The sequence below is a fragment of the Copidosoma floridanum genome, unplaced genomic scaffold, assembly GCF_036245765.1.
Source record: "Copidosoma floridanum isolate Cflo_tuat_1 unplaced genomic scaffold, Cflo_Japanese_pri ptg000009l, whole genome shotgun sequence".
Taxonomy (NCBI): domain Eukaryota; kingdom Metazoa; phylum Arthropoda; class Insecta; order Hymenoptera; family Encyrtidae; genus Copidosoma; species Copidosoma floridanum.
In genome coordinates this window covers 6991825-7014682 of record NW_028321886.1, presented here as the reverse complement: position 1 = coordinate 7014682, position 22858 = coordinate 6991825, and the positions used below count along the sequence as shown (strand labels likewise).

Here is a 22858-nt window from a genome sequence, read left to right as displayed (position 1 = left end):
GCGGCGCAACGGTCGCTAACGCATGCGCCTGAGTGCGCCGCGCGCGCTGCGCAAAAAAAGAGCAGAAGTCTTATTGTAGAGGTTAATATTGTTTATGCCTTACCGGTTGAGGGAGACTCGAGGGATGAAGTTTAATTGTTTAATACTGTAGCTCCACGAACTTTTTAGAGTGAAAAAAATTATGAAGAGATAGTTGCAGTTGATTGTTACTGGTAAAAAATATTGAGCGAAAGGGGAGAAAATGTCCGACTTTCACTCAACGATGCGATGCATATCGCCCAGTGCAAGGTAATACAAGGGTTGATAGATTTGAACGATTTTTCAAGAGAACTTCAGTTTAGTGTTACTTACCGAACTTTTTTCAGAGTTCTAACTCCAAAACCACAAGTCCAGCAGACTCTAGATATCCGACAAACTCGGACCAAGGCAAAGAATGCCATAAAACTGCTCCTGATTAACAGTGTTTTGTTTGCAGTTATAGTTTTCGATATGTAAGAATTTTTAATCTCAATTAAATGTTTATTTTCGCTTGATATGAATTTCATGTGATTTCATCTTAGCTGCTATGGTGGAATCGCTTACAAGCCATTTTGCTATTTTGAATGGTTCCTGGCATCCTTATTTGCCCTTAACTCTTTGTATCATCTGATCACGTACACAATAGCAACGTGGAGCCTGAGTCCCGTTGTTTTGACTGTGAAGCAAAGAAAACTTTTGGGAATATCTGATGATGATCCACTTTTTCAAAATGAAATTCCTGCACCCAAAAAAAATTCAGAGCCCAGCACGCCACTTAATTTTTCTCACATGAATCTGAGTAGAAACTCGAGTGTTCTTGGAACTTCCGCTCTAAATGAAAGCAGTGAGTTTTTATCTTTAAAATGTGTCAGCACTTTTTTTACGGTTTTTTATAATTTTTTTAGAGGATTACTCTGCATCTAGTCCATTTTCAAAATACGGCAGTTTGTCATCAAGAAGATCAACAAGTGCAAACATTTCTTTTAACAAGTCTTTTAACAGCTCTATGAATGCTAGTTTTGCTAATGAAGATCTCATACAGGATGAAGCTGGATTGGAGAAATTCTTGAAAGAAGTTTCCAAAAAGGATGGAAAATCAGTATCTCACACAGCTAATGTTGACCAACCTTCTAACTTATTAAGTTCTTTCTGGTCTCATCCTGCAACACACAGTCCTGGAGAAGTATCACCTTTACTGAAACGATGTGCCTATCAACTGGCACCCATAATTGGTAATTCATATTTTTTTTTTTCTATGAGATCTGTAATGTTTTAAAGAATATAAATAAAAATATTATTCAACTAGTTAATCATAAAATTCTGTTTTATAAAAATATTATTTATTTTTTTTTTAGACAAGTCAAAATCTTCTAGTCCAGGTGTAGAAGAAGGTAGCTCCCCAAGGTCATTTGGCACATCTGATATTTGGAGGAAATATAGACTTGATCCGACTAGAGTTAACCAGTGGACAGCTAATTTAAGAATGGTAATTTTTGCTTAGAATTTCAAAATATTTGATTCTTTATATTTAAATTTTGTTTTTCTAGTGGATTAGTAAAACTGTAGTTGAGAGAGTGTCTGCAGAAATTGATAATGTATCTACTAGCCTAATCCGTCATGGTCTTAGCGACTCTCAACCAGGACACGTTGGTTTGGATAAATTAAGAAAACTTGCCCAGTCGTTTTCAGTAACTGTCATACCTACCTTACCTCCTCTTGTTCCTTTTCTTGAATTATCAAGCAACCAAGATTATCTAGTGAAAAGAATTAAGATTCTAGCCAAAGGTGGTTCTATGAGCGAATTTAAATGGAATAGTGGAGGATCATATAATGGAAAGGAATGGGATGCAAGCCTTCCCACAGATACGGCAGTAATGTCTGATACATTCAGTTTTGTTAACTTTTTTGAATTGAACTAACCAAAATAATTTTCTAGATTATTATGCATTTGTTTTCAACGTACATGGATACTCAACTTGAAGCTCCCTTGAATCAACCTGATGCCAGACCTTTTACATCAATGTACACCGCCAAATCGACATGTGAATTACCTCGTAGTAAAGGTCCGATAATTGTAACTCAATCGGTCAATCCACCACATTATTGCCTAGCTCTTTCTGGAGATTCACTATCTCATGATTTCGAAAATATTCCTGGGGTAAGTAAAGAAATTCATATCCCATTCATCAAGAGTAATACTTGTGGTAAATTAATTTTATAATTTTCATTTTACGTACAGGGAAGAAATAATTTTTTTCACACGCTCTTGCTTTTCCTGTATATTGTAAAGACTCGAGATCATGGAATGCTTGGTCGTGTCAACCTTGGAATGTCTGGTGTAAACGTTATGTGGGTCATAGACTAAACTGTGTAATGAGTTGTTTTTTATTAATTATTTATTAAAAGACATTTTCTTTTTTTTTTTTTTTAAACATGATTGTTTTCCGTGCCGTTGCTGTAAAAATTAACATTATTCTTAGAAGAAAAAAAACCCGTTTTGAACAATTCTCTTAAAATTAGAAAATTTTTTGATGGATAACATGATTCGCTGTTTCTTATTTATCGAATCGGTCTGTACTTTTCATTTATTTATCAAACAAAGCTATTTGGCAAATAAGGCTAGAGTAATGTTGAAAACGAAAAATATTTTTGTATCGAACTGTACTTTTTTAAGCTTAGCAAAAGCAATTTACAAAATAAGTTGAGAGTTTCTCAAAGACATTTACTTATATATGAAATAAGCCTCGTAGCCATATTCTAGCAGAATGAAACAACGATGTACAAATTTTCCTAACAGTATAATAAATCCAATTTAGTTTTTTAAACTTTCGTTACTATTTTTATGAAAACAAATATTCCTGAAATTTTTTTAAATAAAATCTGTCCCACTAGTATTTCTTCTTCGTATCTATAACGTTGCAACAGATGTTATATTGTCGTCGTAATATATGAATACATATGGATGTATACATTGTTTTCCCAAAAAATGTATGCGTGCGGCTACGCGCGCGTGTGTGTAAGTACGTGTACTTATAATGTAGGAAATCAGTTGGATCTTAGATCTCAGGATTTCTGTGACCGATTTCTGTTTAAACTTTTTTCGTTTCCCCATAATAATTTGCGTTACAAAATACAATACTTACCTTTTTCTTTTGATTTTCATTTTTCTCAAAAATTTATTTTCAAAATTCAATATGATCCCAAAGTAATTATGATTTCTAGAAAAGTTGAAAAAAGGTATTTATTGATTATCAATGATATAATAATTACAATCGAAGGAAAATTAATTCAAAGAAATAGCCTTTGCCCTGTTCTTGCGCGGCCGTTTAAAGCGTAAATAACCAAAGTTAAAAAACACTCAAGCTAGGAAACATATTTTCTGCTTATTTGTAATCGGCAAAAAATAATAATAATAATTACCTTAAAAAAACACCTTGTCATAAAATTAGAGCGAGAAATCAACAAAAAAATCGCAAAAAATACAAGATTGAGAAATCTTTGTGCCGAGTAATAATTGCCAGCAGTTTATACCTGTTCTGACGCAAGTTCACACCACACCTATATATCCTCCGATACCAGGCACCTAGATGACTTATTGTAACAAAAGTTAAAGGTGCGCTAAGTTTACCGCTGTTAGTTTGCTTGGGTTTAGCCAGACAAGTGTCGCAATTTCAAAAAATTACATTAAAAAAGTTGACGTTGAAAAAAAAAAACTATACTGTTGATAATAGCTGTGTGCATATTTGAGATTGGTCAACTTGTTGGAATGATAAAACAATTTTTATGAAAAAACCTGTTTATTAAAAGTAACTTATTTAATTGGAATTGAGGGCATTATTATTTTTTTTTTTAAATTAACGAGAGCACATCGAAAATGTAAAATCGCCGAGCCGATCGATAATCAACAGATACACCGTACGACTTGTCTTTCCATCCATACACTACACATGCGACCAATTTATTTTTAATTACCGCTCAAAGCGATACGCGAAAAAAAATGTAATCGCGATTTTATATCCACATCGAACAGGTACATGTCACATGCTTTCTGCGACGGATAAAATTTCTTTATGCAGCTCAACTTATGTGTATATATGCGGCGCGGAAACGTAACACGCGAGAGTATCCCCGTGACAAAAGACGCATTAATAAGGGCGTGCATCCTGTAACATGCACTTGGTCATTTGATACACCCGTTTCGGTAGAAAATACACAATATATTTTCAATAAACGATGCTCGTCAACGAATGCAAAAATATTCTGCCTGTTGTACATGTATAAATACAAATAACTCAAGGGAATTGGAGAAAAAAAAAGAAAAGTTGTCACAAGACGGCAGGTATACTTGTGCTGTACACTGAGCCAACGTCAATCTGCTCATCTGTCCGAATGGAGGGAGCATATCATCCACATCGGGACAGATAAAAGTGTACAACAAAATAGACTATCCTCGTAAGTTATATACCTATACGCATTGCCAAGAGAAGCTACATATGCATATACACCCATTGAAGAGAGGGTCAGAGGAGCGAAACTAACGAAGAACGGAGAGCAGCCTCTCTTTCTCGCGCGCGCGTGGGTGTTCCATTGCTCCGCGTCCTGCTCTCCGCTCCAGCGACTCCAGTCTCGCTTCGGAGTCCGGAGCAGTCGAACGCGCGCGCCACAACATAAACATACGTATACAGCTCGTTATAGCTGATGCACCAGAGTTAAATGCACACACCAAACGCCCACGGTTACTCTCACCACCCCAGGAGAAGACCCTTGCAAATTTATATGTTGTTTCATTGCCGCGCACGGGTGTATTTTTTATTTTAATTGTACACAAGAAAAAAAGAAAAAAAAAACAGCCCCGATCTCCGTCGCTCTTTTTTTGGGATAAGGATACTTACTCCTTCGGGCAAGTTGTGGGGATAAATACGTGGAAAAAGAGGATCGGCAGTCCCAGGGGTTGGCCGAGGATGCAGCAGTGCCGGAGATGAGGACGATGCTGTCGAAGAGACGAAGACGAAGGTGGGATAGAAGCAGCATCAGGTGAGGCGACTACGAGGAAGAAGCAACAAGGAAACGCGCTCCAGCGTCAGCTGCAACTGCAACTGTACACACGTGTATTTATACGTATAGATACGCACACCTATGAGGAGCTGATGCGCGCCCGGAACAGGGACGCCTCCCCCCCGACCCGCGGGGCTAGCGACTGCACCACGATACAGTGACCCGCCTCTCGAGACAGGTGAGTTTCGTTGAATTGACACCTGATGCAAGCTCCATCAGTGCTTCGTCCCGCACCTTTTTATCCTTATGTATGTACTCGCGCAAGTATAGCTCGTATTTTTATATTAGATTTCGGATATGACGCGCTGTGGTTATTCTACAAAAGTGCAGGGGTGTTACATACCGATGCGTATGTACCACCATCTGTGACCTTTTTTTTTTTTTTTTTTTTTTATCTATTATCTGTGAAATAAACGAGCATGTATAACCAGAGGGGAGGAGGAAAATTAATTGGTACACCGAGTGCCGAGCCAAGTAAAAGTCGTAAACACGTGAGTGGGAGGCTGTTGAAGCTGTGGCGGCTTTGCGGGGCGGCTCATTACATAATATATGTATATACTCACTCGCTGTACTTACCTGAGAGAACAAAAAAACTGGGCTATCCTCCAGCAGTCCACGCTTAATTTTTTTTTTTTTTTTTTCTAATTTACAGATGATTACGTTTTAATTATTAGATTTCATTGCATTCCAGTAACCCGTAGGTTTTTATCCTCACTTCTTTTTTATATGACAATCGAATGTACTCAGTTTTTATTTTAAACCTACGTATATGTTTTTCCAAAACGTTTAATGATAAAATCAACACTGCAACAAAAGTATTCTTTTCGTGGTCCTTGCCGATTTCCATACACATTCGTTACCCTGGATGTAACCATCGTCACGGAAAACAATACTTATTCAATGGTCCCCAATCGTATTAAATTTGCATAAGCAGGTGCGTTAACAAGTGGTAATACCTATACCAAGTTCCCAGCTATACTTATGTAAACACACCTGCACGCGATTTTGAATTGTAGTCTATGCTATATAGCAGTTTGGGTTGATTCAAAATGCAATAAAAATCACATCCTCCGTATAGTACTCCTTTTAGTGATTTGTGAACACATATTGTACATGATGGTACAATTACGCGAGTAATTCTAATATTATTCCCCTTGCCCCTCGCGACTCCCTATCGAAAGGTCCCTCGAACGGACCACGTAGACTTGGCGATATATTATGTCTCTTACACAACGTTTCTCAACCAATAACCCTTTGCTCATTAATAGTAAAATGATGCCCGTATATGCATCGCAATAAAGCTTTCAAAATTGCTTCCGCGTTTAACGATTAAGTTCGAAGAAAACTTTTTTACTCGAAACACGCCTATAGTCATTGGGAAATATGTACATATTTCCTTTTTTTTTTAATTGAAAAATTTGATTTCTCACAAGTACTGGATTTAGAAAAGAAATCGTCTTAAAAATTTACCTGACCAACTTTAATGGGATATCCGTGTTCAAGAAGTTGACTAAGCAGAGCTTTTAGTATCTGTAGAGTCCTCGTGGGAGGTGTTGCAATAAACCCAGTGAATGCACAGAGACGTAAACGGTGAAAATTGGTAATTTAGCCCTTTATGGTCCGTCGACAGTGATCGTGCCCCATGGGGTTGCCATCCACGTTTTAACCGTGTCGGTGTACACGTACAGTTATCCATTACCAATGGCTCGGGGAAACAAAGTTTTATCTAAAATTCTTTGGGAACGCGGTTTTTCTCAAACTTTGAGATAAAAGTTGTTTCCCGTCACTCAGAGCTCAAAGTGGACTTTTCTTATCGCTCATGCGCGCGAGGAAACACACCACACATCACACGCATCTAGGGATTAATTTTTCATCCCCTTCCCCGGTGCATTACAATAATTAAGTGCGAAGATGCGTAATGTACTGTGTTAGAGACACAAAATTTCTTTTAAAAACAATTAAAAAGAAAAAAAAAAAGGGTCATTTCTTCTCTTGATAAGTACACCTAATACCGCATTACATCAGATACAAAAATGAATAAAGTACATACACCCATACTTGTTCATATATATATATATACAAAGAAGAGTATAAAGATAACGTTAATAATTCCCTTGCACTGCACCCAATGTACCTACAAGGTAATAAATCCACCTATGGATATCGTTCTCGTTTCTTAGATGTACAGCCACCTTGCACCGCATGTACTACATAATAACTGGAATACAGCAGCTTCAAGACGATTTCTATATTGTATACGCGTGTACGCAACACATATTATATATATATATATATTATATGTACTTGAGGCTGTTATTACTTATTACAGTGCAGTATATACCAGATGTATGCGTGCATGTGCACATTCACGTATACCATGCAAACTTGTATACGTAGTAATCTACGAAAAAGAAAAAAAAAAAAAAATACAAGACGGAGGTGACAAAAGTTTTTTACGACGCATACCGTCCATATAAAACTTGAAACTCTGTTGACGATCATTGTTATTAGCTATATGTCTAACTTGAACAAGCTTCAGTTTGAGCTCTTCGGGTCGAAGTCGACAAAATCATGAAATCGTCTGTAACTTCCGATTCAACTGATATTTTTGAAAAAGCTTTTCGAAAGCTGAAATTAAATCCCATTTCAAGCCAACTACATAACTTTACGCCGTAACTCTATATTATAAGGTTGTAGGGTGTATGCCACGCAAAAATCTATTTTTTTTTTTCCAACATCCGTTCCATTTATTAGTCCTCCTACATTTACATCACGATTTTTCAGAGATTCCGTCTTGTATGTTTTACGACGAGATACGCGCGCGCGTGCACTGTATTACAAGTGTATACGCCAATTTCGCGGATAATAATATATGTACATGCACGTAGGTTGTCGTTTCTTTTGAAAGGGACGCGGTCATCATCAAAGAGCTATACATTACTGAGGTCCTATTTCCTGCGATCCCTCATTTCCATACGAAAATATATACTCATGTAGAAAACCAATCATGCAGTAGTATATAACATCAGAGTAGCAAGCTGGATATTTTTCGTTGTCGTAATCAGCGATAGCGATAACGCACCAGCACCACCCAATTTTTTAAAAACACACGTACGTAAGTAGGTATTAGTAAAACAACATATTTCACAATAAGCTTGGCGATTAGCAGTAACGGGAAAAATCTGCGCCATCGAGAGCCATCAGCGACTGGTTGAACAACATTTTCTTACCTACGGTCCGGAGACCCATGCATTTGTTAGGTTTGTTTGGTGTAACTTTATCGAAGCAACCCCGATAAGATTTAATCCAAACCAGAGGAAAATGGCTGTTTAAAATTTTTTTTTTTTTTTTTTAATCTTCTATTTCGCGTAGCTACATGAAGGTCGTCTCAAGAAAGTTTTACACCCACAACTCCGCGTTATTCGATTAATTATAAATCAATCAAATTCAAAAGCCCTGGCCACGGGCAGAGAATAATATGATTGTCATCGTTTGATCTTGTGATAATATACTTGTATCGCGTAAGATTACAACGATGATTACATGTTTTTTTTTTTTTTTTTTTTGCTAATGAGGCTCGGTTGGATAAATTTGATCGATTGATGCTTGATACCTATAGTATTATATTATGTACCGTCGTAAACATGTCTAATTGTTTTTTAATTCTCACTTCCGATGGGCGTGATATACTTACATACCTTCTGTGACTGAAGAGTTTCTTCAGTAGATTTATCCGTGGGAATTTTCCAAAATGATGAGACACAGTTGGAAAGCAATTGCAAATTTGTTGGAGCTGACTTCAAAAAAGGCGTGTCATTTTACGTACAATTGACACAAGCACAAGAATTTTTTGTTAAAAAATACATGAAAACAATCCTTGAGAAAAAAAAAAAAAAAAAAAAAAAATCCGGAACTGTGAGAAAAAACAAAAATTGAATGAAACATGACTAATTACACGTCACTTTTTCTGAATCACATATCTTTGTGTTTCACATCGATAGGAGATCGTACAAAAGGCAAAGAGAACTATAACATCTTGTTGTTGTTTTTTTCTGAATAGAAATATTTTGTCATCAAGTTTTGTAAATGACATACTGTACTCGTATCTTCTTGCGCAACGTCAGCGCCGTTGTCTCTATTTTGTAAAAAACGCGTTAGTACCTCTTTTTTTTTTTCCTTGTAATAGGTAGGTATACAATACACGGCACGCTTCACGATTCCGGCGCCTTACGTGATGACCAGATGATACACCGGGTATCGTTTTCCACCTCTACATTACGCTGCTGTACAACATATTATTATAATAACTTTGCTGGCATGGTGCTTCTGATCAACGAGTATATACGTAACACGTAATATTTTCGCTGACTGAAATTTTATCAAACCGTTGTACATTGAAAAAATAAATCATTCAACGCGATCGTAGTATACGCGTGACATGGAATTTCAGTATCAAATGTGCATTATTTAGATATAAATATAATATGCTTATCGTGCATGAGCAACTTCACGCGTATAGATTTGTCGCGTGACTTTTATTATTATCGCACAAACTTTCCAAACCAACTTCCACACTATCGCATCGGCTGTGACTCACACTGAGCACAATGTCATATAATTATCAAAAATGTTCGTAGAGTGTTTTTTTTTTCATACCATATTCCGCCGATTGAGCGAAATGTTTCGTCTATAAAAAAAAATAATCGAGACTTACAAATTGGAACGTTATGCATAAATTTCCATGTTTTATACGAATATGAGGAAAAAAGGTGCCCTTAAAGTTTTTTGTTGGTGGTTCGTCGGCCTCTCGATTGGCTGTGAAACAATTTTCATCCAAACGCGATTGTCATTATTGAATCTTGAGCAATTGAACGATTCTTCCTTATCAATTAAACGCGAGTCACTTAAAAAATGTTGCAATCAAGAAAGTTCTTACAATATAAATATTGCGCTTCTGTACAATTCAAGTCCGCGCGGCAGCGAAAAAAAGGGGGACAGTCGGATGTTTTTCGTTTGGGGGTTTTTTTTTTTCCGCGCACGTTTCACGATACAACAGCTCAGTCGTGCGCAAATCACGTTTAAGTAATATTAGTTTGAAAAGAAAAGAGAGGAAAACGCGCGCGCTCGTCGAGGAAAAACAATTTTACCGATTTCTCTCCCGTTACACCAAGTGCCATTTTTGCCCATATCTTTTCTTTCCTCCCAGGATCTATTGGTGATTTGCCATGATGTCGAGAAGCACGACTGCGCCTAAAACAGTGGTAGAAATATTGCGCGGTACAGTTGTATAACGCAAACGATAATTGTGTCCATTGTGTTGTTGCATACGCACTTACACCGAGGAAAGTACCATTACTTTTGGTTTTACCAATACGTGTATAGGAATGATTTTGTCAGAACAGCGTTACACAATACTTGTAGTTTTAAAAAATTGATAAAGAAATAATTCTGTACATTAACGATACGTTGGAAATGATGTTACTTCTCGGTTGCACAATATAATTAATGAAATTCTTTGACCGTTTGCTCAAGAAAACTCATTCAGTCGCTGTATTTGTTAAGCGATTGTATCAATTCTTTTGGTATAAAGTAACATAGAATGATTATTTAAAGTTAAAAGTATCACGGATCAGGAAAGGAAATCCAAAATTTTTAATTTTGTCGATAAAATTTCAAAGACGTAGTATACGGCACTGTCCTAATTTGAAATAAGTGTCTATAAAATCTGATAAAAGTGGTTTGGTGCACCTTGGCTCTCGGATTTTTAGGACGGTAGTACTACTTACTTTTTTCTACACGCGTAAAGTGATAACTCGCTCACTTACCTATTTTTGTTTCAATGCGTAAGTACACGCGTGAAATCACCGATTGTACCTATATACACATACTGATTATTTTGGAGGACACAGAGACGCGAGGTGCGAGAAGTATATAGGTCCTAATACCCGAGTACAGTGTTATCTACATACATATAGTTGCGAAAAAGAGCTCAGTTTGTACTGTACGTATATACATATAAGGCAATTCTCGTGCTAACGCCAACTCACTCGAGACACTTTTATCTTACACGTAGCTGTACTCTATACGCGACACTTGGATTCTACTTCTTTTGTATTCTTATTCGATGATCCTTCAAGGTGGAGACGATTTTTTTTTTTCAAGCAATCATGTCAAATGCCACCAAAAATCAACATTTATCGAAAATTTAATGTTTGTTTTAACACTTTCATATACGAGGGACTTGCTTTACTAACTATCCTGCTGAGAATAAAAAAAAAAATCTTGAACGAGCAAACGATGACGAAGAATACGTTTTAAAGTTTTAGAAATAAAACAAATGACAAATCGAGACACGTGAAAAACATTGTTTGCCAGTTCTTTATGACTCATTGAGTGGAGCTTGTGTGCTGTATATTTGTACTACTTGGTTGTTATTATTTTTTTTAAGTACAGATATTATGTAAGTGATTAAAAAAAAAAAAAGAAAAATCGTGATTATCCTTCAAAGTCGACGTGACATGCTTTTTAGAAATATGAATAAAAAAATTTTTTTTTGCCGTGCAGTAGCTGATTGTTCGTAAACTTTGTTACGTAAATGATAGTGCTTCCGATGAACAGACACTTTGAGTTGTACATGACGATGACTCGACGACGCACGTCAGATAAAAAAATAAATATATGCATGCACGAGATAATAAATCCATGCAATGTCCTTAATCAAATAGCTATAAAATCAAAAGTGACGATTTAAATTTATTTTTTATAGAAGGTATGTTACAGAGCATTGGATTAATCGCAAATCATACAAATTAATTAACCATTTCCCCCGTTCCCCTATACTCTATTTTATAAAATAATTTTAAAAAATGCGCGTAAAAGTTATTTCAGTAAGCGAGAAACAAGCTGTAAACATCTCTCGTGCGATGGTCGAGCTTTTTTTTACTCATCCCAAGTTGAACGATGAATAAAATTAATTGCTAAAATATGTCGCTGTCGCACGTGCGCCATCATCTTCGCGCCATTAGATGCAAATGTAATCACCGTTGAAGCGCGAATAATCGTTTTGGATTACGATGACGTTCGAGTACATATTCACACGCGGGGAATAGGTACTTCCTTCGGGTGAATTTCACGAGGAAAACAACCGCAAATACACAACTTGGCTTACGTATACGTGTACACTTAGCTCATACACGTTTTTCCGCGCCATATTGAGTAGTGACTTCACTTTTGCGATTGTCCTGCGCCAAACAACGTTACCAGGAAACGTTCATTCGACTCGTACAAAATTGCAGAGGAAAACGTTTTCTCCTCCGGGTAAACATGTACTGATGGTTGTATGCAAAAGCCAATACGCTCGGGAGTATAATTATATCGTTAAAATAAAATTATCAATTTTGTCACTGAGAAAAAAGTATTCCCAAAATGAAAAATGCATTTTTCAGCATCGAGTGATCGTCGTATCGAAACAAACGCATAAGTAGGATCGGATAGAGAAAAAAAGGAAAAAAGATGCGAAAAATCGGTAAAGCTTCGGTGGTCGTCGAGTCGGAGAACGGGCTGAAGAACGGGACGGCGAGCAGCCCCGTGGACTCGTCGCCGGTGCGCAACAATTGCCAACAGAGCCCCGGCAGCATCCTCGAGGAGATATTTTACATATCGTCGAAGCGCAGTAGCCTGTACAGGGTCAGGCTGACCGAGCGATGCCTCAGCTTGCGGAAGGAGAGCAGCACCGGACCCACCAAGACCGAGTCCATACTCATCGACGACATCGTCGGCTGCCGGTACGTTGGTTCACGCTTCTTCTTCTTCTTCTTTGCACATCTATTTTTTTAGTGCTATTGCATCGTAAATATATATAAAAAAAAAAAAAAAAAAGATTCGAGTCGGTGGAAGCCGAAAACGTATCTTTAAACTTCGTAAATGTACTTACGAAATAGCGTTTACTAAAGTACAGACATTCTATATACATACCTTTACAATCACGACATTATTATTTTTCTGTAAAAAATTGAAAAACAAGGATTCTACGCCTTTCTTTTCCTCTTTGATCGAGGCGTGGATGCGCGCCCACGTGTTTACAATGACCTTGGCCGACGAAAATTTGCCGAGTCGGTGAAAGGAATACAGAGTACCGGCGACCCTGACGATCGCGTTGTTTATTAATTGTATACAGAGAGAGAGAGAGATCCTCCACTCGGTGTTCTCCCCCTTTCTCGTCGTTCACACACGTTCACAAACGATCGGTTTCATTCGTTTTATCTTAAACGATGGGCTCGTGTGAGAGCCTGTCTTGCGAAACCGCAGCGTTTTCAGGAAGAAACTAATTTGTCGACACCCATCTTTTGGCATGTCTATTATTTTTTCTCTCTCTCTCTCTCTCTCTCTTGACTGAAATCGGTAACGTGTATATACATATGCATGATAACAGTAGGAGACGATAAAATGCATGAAAATTGCAGGTGCATGAGATCGAAGCGCAGCAACACGGGCAGCTGCGCGTGCCGAGTGGCGAGAAGCCAGTCGCGGCTGGTCGAGTCTACTGAGCCGATACAGCCGCACGACGAGTACGACACCTCGGCCTACCTCTTCATCTACGCTTACATCCTCAAACGGGCGCACAAGGATCCGACGAACGGCCGGCCGAGGCGGCGCGAGCGCATGACCATAACCCTGAGGTTTCGCAGCTTCGACAGGTACGAGGACAATTGGCGCGAGGCCAGTCGCTGGAGGCTCGCCATCATGTGCCTCGTCAATCGGCTGCCCGTGCCCAGGCCCTACATGAGCCCCACCCACCGCAACCTACAGTCTTTGCTCAGCGGTGAGTCAGAGGCCTTTTTTTTTTTTTTTCTTTCTTTCTTATTTCTTTCCATACAGCCAAGTGACTCTAGCAAAAGGGGGGGGAGGGGCCAGTTTCTTTGCACCACGTATACAAGCTCCCATATGATTGAATTAGAAGCGAACCAACCGAGTATAATACATGTCTATACTCATCTGTCGTGTGCCCAAAGACGAGGCTGGATTTGTTCGATGAGCGCGCACACTTTCTTCCATCTGCGTGTCGGTGCAAATTTCGCGAGTGTGAAGAAAAATCTTCACTGATGATATGTTACGTTCACGCATGTACAACATATTGAAAGTCATTCGGGTTCGCGTGTTGGATTGAAAGCGATTTTTCAGATCATCTGCATCGTTGATTATCTCTTGCGTGCGGTCTATCGATACCACCTACGCCAAATGAATTAACAATAACAAAAATCATCTCTATATTATATTAGTGCTTGAAACACTTGTAATATTTTTTTTTCACCTGCTCTGATTTTATCCATAAATAGAAGCCATCACCTACAACAATGAAAATTCACGCACTCTGATGGATACGTATGGTTACGAAAATTTCAAGATTTTTGAACAAGCATTGTAGATAATAACCAAGTTTTATCGTCGTTATATCGATCGGATTTTTTTTTTTTTTTTTTCCTCTAAGAATCGATCACAATCTCATTGGGCCGTAAAATCGATGATTGTGTGCTTCCCCGCCCGAACATTATCTTCTAAACACACAACATACGACTCGGAGATCGTATTTACTTTTCTTATTGTATTACACACGCTCGCGCGTAGCTGCTTTTAGAATCATCACCAGACATAACAATATTTCCTCTGGTCAAAGACAATCGTCGTAGGATTCGATAAAAAACGCGATGAACGAGACGTAGATACTTACCCTTTTTTTTTTTTTTTTTTTTTTTTTTCGAGCTGCTCTACTATCGTCGCATGATGTAACATCAAGAATCGCGGATGTGGCCGGAATTTTAACTGTTTGGGCGTACGGAAACGCGCAGATGATAATAAAATACCTGATCCGTATGGGTTATTGAAAATTAACAAAATAAAATATATATATATGTTTCAGTAAGGTGCCGCTGTGATTTTTTTCCCTTCGATTTACGCCGTAAAATTGACAGATGTGCAAAAATCGATGGTAGTAAAAAATAATCACTTGAGTTTTCGTAAAAAAAAAAAAAAAAAAAAAATGCGCCGATTTCACCTACGATTGAATAAACCTTTTATTTTACGATTGAACAAAATTCATCAAATCCAAATCATTGCAATTTCATTACTTTTTGATTAAATAAACGCTAATTCGGGATCAAAATTAAAAAACAAAAAAAAAAAATGTTCAAAACGTTTCATGAACGTTTGGTGCTATTACGGGTATACAGAGGAAGTCGATAACTCGCTGTTGCTCTGCGTCCGCACACTGTGTATGTATGCCGTGGGATATCACATTACGTTGCATCGCAGCGGTGAATCCTTTTCATTGTCTGCGCGCCGTGTTTTCCTACCAGTCCGATTTCACAATTCAAGTGGTTTTTTTTTTTTTTTTTTTTTTTTTTTTTTGAGTTGTTACTTAACCCCCCGCACCCGTACACTGCATATATCATACAACTACGTCAAAATGATCTCTTTCATCGCTCTCTGTGATTCCTCTCGACTGTATATTCAGTGTGCACAGCACACGTATGTGTGGACCTATATACATTGGGCTATCGATTGCACTTGTCGGTTTTACGGGTGTACACCTGCTCTGTCCGAGGGCGCAGCCCCTCTCGAGGTGGTAGACAGGCGGCTTTTGTTGTAGCTGCAGGGCTTTCACGATCGGGAGGCGATCCAACGATTCGATGGTCCTCTTGGATTTTGTTTTTTATCTCGAAAAGTGGACGGGAGATCGTTACGTAAGGAGCTGCAGTTGCGCGTTTAGTTTGCATAAATCGATGTCCGAACGGGGAGGTACACGAAGGCGTTTAGAGTTTAGTACATGCATGCACGGCCATAAATTTTCAGGAAACCTTGCGAGCCTATTTTTATTACCACGCCGCGTACCTAGAATTTTCGAGCTCGGCAAAACGCATACCGATCTCGCGACGGCGCGTTATCAACTATAGTATATGTATTATGATTTCGTATATAAGTATTACTCTTTTTATCTTTTGAAGATCATGCAAACACGTTTGTCTCCCATAATAAATAAAGAATTATACCTAAGTGTGATTGTATTCGTTGTTAAATAATATTGGCTCCGATTGATGGCTACTCATACACGTAATATGTGTACCTCGATACATATAGACCTTGAAGCTTGGCCTGTATATTGTATCGTTGCGTGTACACAGTCGTCTGCAAAAAATAACATCATCTCGTTACACTACGCGATCATCGTACAAGATATCTCGATAAAATCGGTAAAACCATTTAGGGAAAATCTTCCTTTTGCACATCTATTTGTCAATAAAAAAAATAAATAAGGGAGTAATTAACAGCTGGTATGAATACATATACGTAATAAGATGGAGGAATCGGCGATCGATCGGATATTGATGGACGTCTGCCCTGAAAGAAAGAGAATATAACAATTGAAAACTATTCGATGGCCGATCACGTGCTCGAGAGTAGTAGTAGAGAAGGAAAGATAGTATGTACAGGGTCACAATTGGTTAGAAGCACTGGAGATAAAATTACTACATAATGAATGCGTGTAGTTTTCCCCCAACCAGTAAAATGGCCAAACGTGTACTTTTATCAGCCAAAACAACTTATCTTTCCAACGATTGGAATCGTTGGTATTAAATCGGCTAATCGTAATAAGTAACATATAAAGTATATCGAAAAAGCACGAAGGCATATATCATTGTGTTATTGGCTGTACGAGAGCTGCGGAGGTCCTTAGATTCCTTGCTCTAAAATGCAATGTTTCTATATGTACAGCTGCTTATACGCGCGCACCCGACGTCAACGCGCCTCTTCGTACTCGCGCGTGTACGGATGATGCCACTGTACACCATTAGATTATGTAATGTCTGATTCATCATGTTCGTGTAGTGATTGTCGTGTACAGAGAGACGAGACGAGACAACGATCGACAAGGAATACGTAATATACGTATCATCTCTCCCGATGTAGTCAGTGCGTGGCGCGTTTTGCATACGAAATAAGCTTGGTATTATTATTATTATTATTATAGTTATCATGATTGATACAGGCAGTACATAATATAGCATAATAGAGAGTGTGCTGTGTAACCGCAGAAGCGACACGGCCAACTTGTTGTGCCTCGTTGACCCTCCTTGATGCTCCTCATCCAAGAATTGGCAAAGATATTGTACGAACGGGAGAAACATGGGTTCACCAGGTGTCAAGCGTATTATTACCTATGTACAACGTAAATTCAGTTAGCGCGTCCTGGGCACTCTTTGGTACAGACAAAACACAAATGATCATATAAGTCGCGTTGATTTGACACAAATATAAGCTATTAGGTACTAAAGTCGCGCGTATAATGTGATCGATCCCTCAACTCGATATCACGTAAAATATATATACGATACTTACGAGTAAGATCAATTGGCGATTTGGGTTACGAACGTTAATTTTTTCTCTCTCTCTCGATGTAATATTAATAGAAGTGTACGTGAACCACACCAGCCTTAGGTGTACCTATTTCCACTCCTAATACTCCGTGAATTAATAGCGCATCATACAATGATTCTTCCACGTTTTGTATCCATTTCATATTTCGAAAAACTGCAATTTTGTTGAAAAAACAAAAAAACCGATGGTTAATGTATCAAAACAATTAAAAGATCTTGTTTCTTGCATTAAATGAAAATGACATGGCCCTTTTCCCGAATCCTTGGCTTTTTTTTTCCGAACGAGATGTCATCTCGGTTAATTGCGTCTCATAAATCCTCATACGTATAAATAGACCGTAAAAAAAAAAAAAAAAAAGAAAAAAAAGTTTATAACTGTATGATAAAGGCTGTATTGGAGGAACGAGTCGTCGATGGAGTCCCGGCGTGTTTTTGCACTTCTCCGATTATACAGCCATCATCACGGACGGCGTTAATTTAAGTTTCTTCGATTCGCCGACAGGAAAGAAAAAAAAATCGCGCAACAGTGACGTTTTAGCGCGCGACGCCGAAACGTGCATAATCACCCATTATAGCAAAAATTAACGCATGGCCATTTATTGGCGACGTGAAAAGTAGGAGAAGAAGGAGAAAAGGTTTGCTAAGCGTATTATGTGTTATTATAGTTAACAGTAGTCGTAAAGAGCTCGTGGTGTAAGTATTATACGTGTGACTCAATTTTCTCTCGGAAAAAGCCATTAAAAGTTCCAGCAAAGATATACATGTTGCTCATATTTCGCGTATTCGAGATAAAAACTTGCCTCGCAATTATCGAGGGACAGAGAACGGAAAATTACAACCTTTTGCACGACCGAACCAAAAGAGCGCTTTGGCCGTGTATAATTCGACTCACAGAGAGTCAAGAAGAGCGAGAGTGTATACAATATGTTGACGTCAAATGCAGCTGCAAATCACCACAGACTCGCGTGACTCTCACAACCCACGTGCATGTATACCTGTGTATGCACCGCGATCGGCAAACATATATATACATGCACTTGCGTCCGAATCCATCGTTATTTTCCAATTAAGCGATCCTGCGCACCTTCGTAGGCCGCAGCTCTTCCTTATCGCGACCAAAGCTTCCTCGTGCACCTATACAACGCGCGAGGCCGAATCGCCAAAGTAGGCCATCAGGCGGAACACGCGAATCCACGTATATGACCACCTAGCGAGCCTCCCCCCAAGAATCTGTGCTTTTCACATAATACATCGTGCAAATGACGCGACCGACCGAGAATCCCTTAAACTTTTGGTATAGGCACGTATGTAATACATATAATAAATAACATAAAATGTGTAAATCCAGCTTGCCCGGGCGATCGCAAGAAGCTGCTCGTCATCCTGAACCCAAAGGCGGGCTCGGGCCGGGCCCGGGAGAGTTTCCAGCGGCGGGTGCACCCGATCCTGTCCGAGGCCGAGCTCACCTACGACGTCTTCGTCACCCGGCACCCGAACTACGCCCGGGATTTTGTGCGCGGCCGCGAGCTCGGCCAGTGGTCGGGTCTCGTCCTCGTCGGTGGCGACGGCATCGTCTTCGAGGCCATCAACGGCCTGCTGCAACGGCCCGACTGGCAGGACTGCCTCGACAGGTTGCCGATCGCGGCCATACCCTGCGGCTCGGGCAACGGCCTCGCCGCCTCCGTCGCCTTCTCCAGCCAGTGAGTTTCACCAATTTCCCTTTGGCTACATTTCTTTCATTTGTTTTTTTTTTTTTTTTTTTTCTTTTTGATTGATGTTAGTTTTCCATTATCGACTCGATGTTTTGAACGCGCTGTCGAAACATGGTTCGATCCGATAGTCCGTGGAAATCCCCGTCACCTGAATTTCACTTCTCCAGCATACATGCCGGGCTCTTAAACTGGTAACGGCGTAATCGGTCTTTTTTTTTTTTTTTTTTTTTTTTACCGTATGACACCGTACAGTGATTAATGCGACGGGCTGGAATGCAAAACTAGTTTGATTTTCCAGCAGCAGGGCCCGATCGCCGTGGCCAAAGTAAAAGGCATTTTTCTAAACGTGCACGAGAACCAATGAATTTTAACCGAGTATTCGTGACATACGTGCTCGTAACGATGATATTTCTTTTTTGTTGCACATGATTTTTCTCTTTTGAATCCCAATGTTATATAGGTGTACGAACGTATAATAATAATAATAATAATAATATAATAATACTCTCTATATTGCTCGAATTTAAGAGTATTTCTTACCGATCTCGCGAGCTATACCCAACCATCGTCGCCCCTTTTATAAATATACAACAATATCTTTGACAATTAAACACCCTTACATCACATAATTATATAGAATACACACATTTAAATGTAACATGCACGTCGGTCAGAGAGCCGTTCGACCAGAATCCAATGCTGATAAGCGCATTGGCGGCGGTGCGTCGTCACACGAGCAAAATGGACCTGGTGCGGGTGGAAACGCGCAAACAGATCCTGTACTCGTTCCTCTCGGTCGGCTGGGGCCTGCTCGCCGACATCGACATCGAGAGCGAGCGATTGCGCGCCATAGGCGGCCAACGGTTCACCGTCTGGAGCTTGGCTCGGCTCATTGGGCTGCGCACCTACCGCGGCGTCGTCTCCTACCTGCCCTGCAGCTCCGACTCCGTTGCCAATGGCCAGCACAAGGGTACCACCACCAACAACAACAACAACATCAACAACAACAACAACAACACTACTGTCATCGGACACTCCAAGAGCTACGGCGATCAGCTTGATCGGTATGCAAATACTATATGTACCTATATAGAAATAAAGGATTATCCGTGAATCGTCCGAACAAACTGCAGGTACAGCAGCATAAGGGAGTCGAGGAGCTTGGACGGGGACGTGAACGGCCACGAGGACGGTATGTACGACGTGGACGGTGACGAGAACGACGATGTGAGAACGGAGGCCCTGCAGCTAGAGACGGCGGAGAGCAGGCTCAGGTGTGACAGTTTCTTCTCCGCGACCTCGCGCAAGTCCACGTACTTCAGTACGGGCTCGGGCTCCGTCTCGAGCGCCTACCACAGCGTTGGCGATCGCGACGATCCGGACTCGAGTGAGTGCCTCATATACGTACACCACGTTTGATACAATAAGGTCCTTTTCGTTGTTTCATCCAAGCTTGTTTTGCAACTTTAGACGTGGACGTAGGTAGCAACGGCAGCAAGGTCATCTACGGACCGCCCTCGACGCTACCGGCTCTGACGACCAAAGTGCCCGACTCTTGGATCAAAGTTGAAGGTAAATAAGTATATACGATAGAGGCTTGTAACGAGATGAAATTAACATTATGGTCGGCAGGTGAATTCGTGATGGTACAAGCGGCGTATCAGTCGCACTTGGGACAGGATTGTTTATTCGCCCCGAGAGCTAAACTCGACGACGGCATTATCTGGCTGATGATCATCAAGGCAGGCATCAGTCGGACGAATCTGTTACAGGTGCTTATACCTTATAATAATAATTATTATTTATGGTCATCATCATAATTAAAAAAAAAAAAAAACAAAAAAAAAAAAAAACACGTTTCTGTCGAGCAGTTCCTACTGGGTTTTAGCACGGGCTCGCACCTGTCCTGTCCGGGTGTCGAGATGATACCGGTGCGTGCGTTCAGAATCGAGCCGGCCGAGGATCAGACTACGGGCTTGCTCACCGTTGACGGCGAGAGGGTCGACTACGGTCCGCTTCAAGCCGAGATATTTCCGTCCCTCGCGACCGTCATGTGTCCCTGACGACGCACGACCATCGCCAGTGACAAGAAGAGGAAAAATTAACACGACTGTGTATCGGTTGCGGCAGTGTCCGACGATCGTCCAGTCCTTTTCCGCAGTTACCCCCCTGAACCGAGCCAAATATAGTGCGGACGATTTAATTGAGCAACTATATGTATAACTAATTAATTGATTGTAGCGTTTATTTTTTTCTCTCTCTCTCTCTCTTATCTCTTTTTCTTACGTATATATAGTTTTTGTGTTCCACCGCGTGAGAAAACTGACGTGTTTGTTGATTAGTGAGTAAGGATCGCGCGAGGCGCATCTCTTGTTTTATCATCTTACAGTAATATATAGGAGCTTTTATTCGAAGCGTCAATTTTGAGGAGAAAAGTTAAAGACGCGTGGCGAGACTTTGATGATCAAAAGAAAGATGTGTGTATATACTTTCTTGTTGTTTGGTGATAAATGAAAAAGATTTCACGGGAGTTGTACCGGATGATTAAAGTTATTTATTTTTTAAATGACCAAAACTAAAATTTGTAATTTAAAAAATTTTATTTGTGAAGCATAAATATTTTAGTTTTTTTGTTTGTTTGTCTGTATATGGGACATCAAGATATATATGTAACGTGTTTACTTGTACTTTGGTAACCTTATTGGCTTTAAGTCTTGATATCTTAGGTTAATTGATAAAAGTATAAAAGGTAAATAAAATATTTATTTGCTGAGAGACTGTAAATTCATGTCAATTATGAAAAACGTTTCAACCTTGCGCCATAGGAATATATATGCTCCATGAAATATCAGGGTCAAGTCGACGGGTTTGAGTCATGGTGTCAATAGGGAATGGTACAACAGTGAAGAAAAAAAAAAAACTTTTGTTGTACTAACCAGTTAAGGGAAAAGAAACATACTTCAATTACTATTTATTCTAAATTAATGGTAATTCTTTCAGTCCTGTGAGTATTTTTAAATGATTTGCCTAAATATTGTAGATAAATGTAATGATAACAAAGGTACATCGATTTCCTTCTTATTTTTCTATTGTTAATATTTCAGATAGTTTTTATTGGACCCATAAAAATAAGAGTGAGCTTAAGTTTTCAACAATATTTTGGATTTTGCAATCACTGTATTTTAAAATAATAAAATCATCGATTTTTTTATACAAAAACAAATAAACAGAAACCAAATATCTTACGGGAAAATATAGCAAAATAAAAAGCACATATTTTATTGTTACAAATGACCCTTATATTTCTTCCAAAAATTATGATTTTATGCGTTGTACAATTATCTGGAAAAAATTACTTGTTATTTGTAACTTTGAATCTAAAATTAAAAACATTATTTACGATGTATCTGCACTTGAATAAATCCTTAAATACTGTATAACGGGGTGCCAGTATCCGCTTACAGCTCTGATAGCCACGGATTTATGCAAGGAGTACTCTGACCGGGACCGTGCTTCCCGGGTACCCACGGAGACACACTCACGTTACAACGCGGACAGTCAGTCCGCTTTTCCTTGTTCTCGTCTGCTTGCTGAGGGGCCAGCTCAGCCCTGGCTTAACTCAGGATGCTCACGCGTTAGCCC

General features: G+C 39.3%; 2 protein-coding genes across 4 annotated transcripts; both read left to right on the top strand.

Moving 5' to 3' along the window:
- The first annotated feature begins 75 nt into the window (after window positions 1-75).
- Window positions 76-2843, top strand: LOC106636026 (transmembrane protein 209). Its single transcript, XM_014348252.2, has 8 exons — window positions 76-288; window positions 366-491; window positions 561-862; window positions 924-1250; window positions 1374-1504; window positions 1566-1889; window positions 1955-2176; window positions 2258-2843. Exons 1-8 carry the CDS (start codon window positions 242-244, stop codon window positions 2381-2383), a joined length of 1605 nt encoding a protein of 534 aa, XP_014203738.2. The 5' UTR covers window positions 76-241; the 3' UTR covers window positions 2384-2843.
- A 1774-nt stretch (window positions 2844-4617) lies between these two features.
- Sk2 (Sphingosine kinase 2) lies at window positions 4618-22622 on the top strand. Of its 3 annotated transcripts, XM_014348357.2 has the most exons (10): window positions 4618-5052; window positions 5143-5251; window positions 12519-12857; window positions 13536-13894; window positions 18853-19204; window positions 19891-20280; window positions 20350-20603; window positions 20687-20788; window positions 20849-20988; window positions 21088-22622. In XM_014348357.2, the coding sequence occupies exons 3-10, from the start codon at window positions 12586-12588 to the stop codon at window positions 21277-21279; spliced, it is 2061 nt and encodes a 686-aa protein (XP_014203843.2). In that variant the 5' UTR covers window positions 4618-5052; window positions 5143-5251; window positions 12519-12585; the 3' UTR covers window positions 21280-22622. The 3 variants fall into 3 exon arrangements, with proteins under 3 accessions (XP_014203843.2, XP_014203842.2, XP_014203844.2); XM_014348356.2 differs by having other exon boundaries at window positions 4618-5251; XM_014348358.2 differs by lacking the exons at window positions 4618-5052; window positions 5143-5251 and adding an exon at window positions 12336-12436.
- The last annotated feature ends 236 nt before the right edge of the window (window positions 22623-22858 follow it).

Excerpts from the sequence above, each read along its gene's own strand:
- LOC106636026 (XM_014348252.2), top strand. The coding sequence starts at position 242 with ATGTCCGACTTTCACTCAACGATGCGATGCATATCGCCCAGTGCAAG. Across the intron at positions 1,251-1,373 it reads TCAACTGGCACCCATAATTG|ACAAGTCAAAATCTTCTAGT; the intron begins GTAATTCATATT and ends TTTTTTTTTTAG. Across the intron at positions 1,890-1,954 it reads GCCTTCCCACAGATACGGCA|ATTATTATGCATTTGTTTTC; the intron begins GTAATGTCTGAT and ends ATAATTTTCTAG.
- Sk2 (XM_014348357.2), top strand. The coding sequence starts at position 12,586 with ATGCGAAAAATCGGTAAAGCTTCGGTGGTCGTCGAGTCGGAGAACGGG. Across the intron at positions 20,281-20,349 it reads TACGGCGATCAGCTTGATCG|GTACAGCAGCATAAGGGAGT; the intron begins GTATGCAAATAC and ends AACAAACTGCAG. Across the intron at positions 20,604-20,686 it reads TCGCGACGATCCGGACTCGA|ACGTGGACGTAGGTAGCAAC; the intron begins GTGAGTGCCTCA and ends TTGCAACTTTAG.